At 46.4% G+C, this 5,898-nt stretch overlaps 1 protein-coding gene across 1 annotated transcript; it reads right to left on the reverse strand.

Annotated features, from left to right (window-relative positions):
- Positions 1–2,671: 2,671 nt before the first annotated feature.
- LOC141021726 (F-box/FBD/LRR-repeat protein At1g13570-like) lies at positions 2,672–3,205 on the reverse strand. Its single transcript, XM_073497584.1, has one exon. It carries the CDS (start codon positions 3,203–3,205, stop codon positions 2,672–2,674), a length of 534 nt encoding a protein of 177 aa, XP_073353685.1.
- Positions 3,206–5,898: the final 2,693 nt, after the last annotated feature.

A 5,898-nucleotide genomic window follows, 5' to 3' on the forward strand; every position in this document is an offset into this window, starting at 1 on the left:
GCCCCTTATTACGCGGAAAATAATGATTCCTCCACCTGACAGCAGGGACCCACCGGACGGGCCACCATATTTCACGAAAAAACATCCCCCCTGACTGCTGGGACCCACCAGCTACATCTTTGCACGCAAGGAAGTGCCTGACAGTCGGAACCCACCTGGTCGAAGCGTACATAGCATTGTCATTCTGCTCATGAACATGTACGTACATACTTCTTGATCGATCTGTGTGCAGGCTGCAGCGATGAACCGTGGCCGAGTAAGGAAGGGCACGTGTCATAGTAGAGGCGCGCATGTAGCATGTACACGTACGTACAACCAGGGTGCAAGAAAGTAAATACGGCCACGTACGTACATACGGTCGAGGTCTCGAATGCCTACTCGCGCATACGTACGGCCAGGTCTCGTGTACACGGAGAGGCAACGACGGCGTCGTGTTCATCGGCAGCCAACCGGCTGGGTCGGAACGGAGAAACTGCATCGTCGTGTTCATCGGGAGCCAACCAGCTTGGATGGAACAGCCGATCGAAACGAGGCTTGGCGTACCGCAGAACGGAGGAAACAGCCTTGTGTTCGACAGCCTACGGTCCAAACAAGATCCTGTTCACCGGGAGGGGTGTGGCGTATCGCAAAACGGAGGAAACGGACTTCTCTTGGACGTCCTACGGTTGAAACAGGGTCCTGTTGATCGGGAGCGGTGTGGCGTACCGCAAAACGGAGGAAACAGACTTGTGTTGGAGTGCTACGGTCGAAACGGGGGTCCTGTTCATCGGGAGGGGTATGGCGTACCGCAAAACGGGACTCCACGAGCTAATTTTCATCTCCACCGTCGATCTCCTCCAGCCTCCACGGGCTACTGTTCATCCACCGTCGACCTCCTCGAGCCTCCACCTGCGACTGTTCATCCACGGGCTCCTATTCATCCAGCCTCCACCGCTCCTCCACCGGCTACTATTCAACCAACCCTCTCCACGGGGTCCTGTTCAAGTACCCCTCCATGGGCTACTATTCATCCAGCCCTCTACCGGCTACTGTTCAATCAGCCCTCCACGGGGTCCTATTCATCCAGCCCTCCACGGGGTCCTGTTCATCCACCCCAATCGGCTCGATCGATCGGGGTCTTGTTCACCCAGCGGCAACGACCTCTACTACCACGGGGTCCTGTTCATCCAACCCCCACAGGGAACTGTTCATCCAAACCCCCAACAATGCTCATTGTTCATCAAGAGGCAGCAGGTACGATCGGCTTCAGTTAGCAGCAGTAGCAAAGGAATCGCTTGATCGGGTTCAGTTAACAGCCAGATCGATTGATCGCTCGGGTTCAGTAACATGTAGCCTGTAGTGCAATCGCTCGGGTTCAGTAGGCGAACGCCTCGCTCAGGTTCAGTTAGAGCGCAACGCCTCGCACACACGCGCGTACGTGTACGAGAGAAACGCATATCGCTCGGCCCCCGACCACCCACCGTAACCGGGAACTCCCCGATATTTTCCCTGCCCTCGCTTCTACCACAGTTTTTTCCATCATGGACGACCCAAAGAATGTCATGCAGCTGCGTCTCTGGCCCGCCCAGGACGAAAAGCCCATTTTCTGTCATGATTTTTTGTCATAGAAGTATGAGCCCACCACATCTATGATGATACCGGGTTTTGTCACAATTATCGTCATAGAAGTGTCATAAGCATGACATAAATTTCTTTCGTTCGGCCCAAAATGTCACGGATGTTTCTTTTTTTTTGTAGTGTTGGTACTCGTTAGAAGTAATTTCTGTGAGATGAAGATCAAGGAATTCAATGGGATTGTTATATTCCCCAACATTTTCTACTTTCGGGCCTGCTAGTATCTGCAAACGAAGACAACATATTAGTGCCCAGCTGCAGATCTGAACACTTCGGGCCTCTTTGATTTGCAAGATTTCTAAAATACATGAAAAGAGTGAAATGCCACCTTCAATCTTTCATGATTAACATCTCAAAAAATATATGTATTGAAATCCTCCAAATTTCCTTTAGAAATCATTCTACATTTTTCATTGTAATCATCGGTAAAGGTAACAACAAATTGAGCTTTGTTGTGGTTAACAATTAACAGGAAAGGAACATCACCTCGATGCATAGCTTATCCGTGCAACAAAAGCATATAAGGAATCTAACAACTTCATCCAGATCAGGGCCGACAGATTGTAGTGTCAAGATCTTCACTGTACGTGGAGGCCGGGTCAAGCTTGTGGGAATCATTTTGTGGATGACAGGTGAACATCTAGATGAACAAAAATTAGATAAAATGTGTTGTCCAATAATATATAAGAAGGAGAAGAAGATGACTATTGTACCAGAATGGATAATGATCCAGTAACAAGTTTGTTGAATTCAGCACACTAATATCCCAACACTATCAATTTCGGTGCGTGAATGACCCTGATTCTTGCTGGACGTAATCTATCAAGTACATACAATCTCCCGAGGAAAGGCACATTTTCAATGACCATATCGTGAAACACCTCAAATGACAGCATTGGGCGGTGCTAGCAATGCATATAAATTGCACGGACATTCGTCGAGGTGATGTGGGGGCTACTGAACCCGTACATCACATGAAGACGAAGGTACTCGAGAGATGTATAGCTGACGAGCAGGCGTTCCAAATCCTCCTTCGAGATGTGAACGACAATGCGCTCTAGGTGCTTAAGTTTAGGGAGATGTAGAGCGTGTGCAGCATCAATCCAGGGGAAAATGCACTGCCTAAATCTAGCGAGCGCAACGTGGGCGCGAGGTGGAGCACGGATGGCGGCAGCGAGCGTGGACGCCAATCATGAAATTTGAGCTCCTCTAGCCGATCTAGGGATGGGGATAGGAACCAGTAGTGAAATCTGGGGTCGGCCTTGCAGTTGGAACTGAACTTGCCGATAGCATTAGCAAGGCGTTTGACCGGCCCTGGGTGCATTGCGAGGATGTGGGACAGTGCGTCCAGGCGCTGCCGCTCCCTGCTACAGAACTTGTGGTCGATGATGAGGTCCAGGGGGGTGGAGTGCCAGAGGGGGCGCCACCGCCGCGAGAGGTCAGTGGTCCGCATGCCAGATTTGATGGGGAGGTGGGAGATGATAGTTACCAACAACTTGTCGGGGAGGCTGTTGATGAAGTCCACGCTCGCCGTAGGCTCTTGCGGTTCTGGGTCGACCCACCCCCGCTTATTGGCCGGCTCATCCTCCATCTCGCAGCAGGCGACGATCCTCGGCGGCGGTGCTTGTAGATGAGAATGGAGGACTATTCTACATACCTTCCCGAGGCGGCTGGAACAAAAGTCCAAAATCAGCAATAAATTGTAGCGCTCGCGGCTCGCTTCCCGGTACGGTGAGCGTGCGCGGCGGACTGCTCGCAGTCGTCCCATCTAATGAAACAACTACCCGCGGTAGTAAATGGTTAGTTGAACGTCCATGGTTGGAATAATACGATCGTTTGCGACAATAACATGGTGGCTATTTGTTAAAAATACCTAGGAAAATCAATGAATAAAAAGGCAAAATGAACCCTGAATAATTTCATATTTTTAGCATGACACTCCTATAGTTGCATGTTATCTCTGTAAAATAAATCAAGGTGGGAAGAGATAGTGTATGTCATTTCGCACATAGATCAGGTGACCAAGTTCCCTCTCAGAACCATGAGGCTTCTTGAGAGAAGCTCCGGTTTGTACGATAGAAAAGATGAGTCAAAGTCGAGTTGAAAGGGGCAACAATATCTAACTCCAGCTTACAAAAGGTCCAAAAGCACGCTGAATAATTGTTCATCAGGTTACACCAAATCCAGAAATAATAGGGCAATAACATCTAACTCAACCAAAGTTTTCAGTAGTCACAATCAAATGGATCAGTGTGATCCATAAAATGAAGATCCTGGGCCAGAAAATCTACTGGTACATGAAGACAAGTTGTTGTAAATAGAAGCCGAGCATGTTCAGAAGCCCTTTTGTCCACCCAAAACTTCTTTTTATGTTTTTCAATGTGTCCATTCATGAGAAAGTTTTTGTTAAAAAACTTTATCCTCGCGGACAATAGTACTCTCGCATTCAACAGGAAGAATGTGACAAAGCTAGTGTTTGCATGGTTGGATGAATATCCTTCCAGCGTTATTGTCCTCAAATGAAAGTCATGAGAACTGAGAAAATCTCGGTGCTTCTTATGCCCCTGGTTGGTTATACCTTTTTGTCCATGTCCTTTTGCCTAAATAGACATGAAGACTGGAAACAGTTAATGTCTAAAAAAGAGTATGTCAAAAGGGTGACAACGGAATGGTTAATTCTAGTAAATTATATCAATGTGCTTGATATCATCACCTCTATATACAAATTTTCCATACATGGAAAGCATTGCAGCAAGCCGATAATCATGTTCAGATCAATACACCACATACTGATATGTAAGGTCTTTTCAGAATCTAGCACCATTGATAGGGTATCCATGGACAAACTCTTCATTGAGCATAGAACATAATATTAGTACCGAAAGTGTCCTTGATACGTCTCCAAGGTATCTATAATTTTTCTATGTTGTTATGTTATGATTCTTGGATGTTTTATATTCATTTTGTAGCAACTTTATATTATTTTTGGGACTAACCTATTGGCATAGTGCCCAGTACCAGTCGCTGTTTTTTGCTTGCTTTTACTTCGCAGAATATCCATATCAAACGGAGTCCAAATGCAACGGAACTTTTTGGAGATTTTTTCTTCCCAGAAGACAACTTGGGAGCCAAGGAAGTGCAAGAGGGGAGGTCCGTGGGGCCCACAAGGCACCAGGGTGCGCCAGAGGCCCCAGGCGCGCCCTGGTGGGTAGTGCAGCCCATGGGGGTCCTTTCCACCTCCTCTCAGCTCTATAAATACCCAAACATTCCAGAAACCCTAGGGGAGTCGACAAAACACAATTCCAGCCATTGCAAGTTCCAGAACCACGAGATCCAATCTAGAGCCCTATTCCTGCACCTTGCCAGAGGGGAACACGATCATGAAGGGGTTCATCATCCTCCAATGATGCATGAGTAGTTTACCATAGACCTACGGGTCCGTAGGCAGTTGCTAGATGGCATCTTCCAATGATGCATGAGTAGTTTACCATAGACCTACAGGTCCGTAGGCAGTAGCTAGATGGCATCTTCTCTCTTTTTGTTTCTCAATACAATGTTATCCTCGATGTTCTTGGACATCTATTTGGTGTAATGACTTTTTCAGGTGTGTGTGTTGGAACCCAATGAATTGCGAGTTTATGATCAGTTCTATCTATGAATATTATTTGAGTCTTCTTTGATGTGTTATATGCATGATTATTATAGCCTCGTATTTCTTCTCTGAAACTTTGGTCTGGTTTGGCCAACTAGATTGATTTTTCTTGCAATGGGAAGAGGTGCTTTGTGATGGGTTCAATCTTACGGTGTCCTCACCCAATGACAGAAGGGGTAGCGAGGCACGCATGTGTCATTGCTAATAAGGATTAAAAGATGGGGTATATTCCTACATGAATAGATCTTGCCTACATCATGTCATTGTTCTTATTGCATTACTCCGTTTTTCCGTTAACTTAATACACAAGATGCATGCTGGATAGCGGTCGATGTGTGGAGTAATAGTAGTAGATGCAGGCAGGAGTCGGTCTATTAATCTTGGGCGTGATGCATATATACATGATCATTTCCTGGGATATCTTCATAATTATTTACTCTTCTATCAAGTGCCCAACAGTAATTTGATTACCCACCGTATGCTATTTTCTTGAGATAAGCCACTAGTGAAATCTACGGGCCCCGGGTCTATCTCCTATCATATTATTTTCATATCTATTATTCCAAAAACCCAAAAATACCTTGTTGCACTTTTCTTTATTTATTTTATTTTGTGCTTTTGTCAGATCTATT

This window comes from Aegilops tauschii, chromosome 4 (genome assembly GCF_002575655.3).
Source record: "Aegilops tauschii subsp. strangulata cultivar AL8/78 chromosome 4, Aet v6.0, whole genome shotgun sequence".
Taxonomy (NCBI): Eukaryota; Viridiplantae; Streptophyta; class Magnoliopsida; order Poales; family Poaceae; genus Aegilops; species Aegilops tauschii.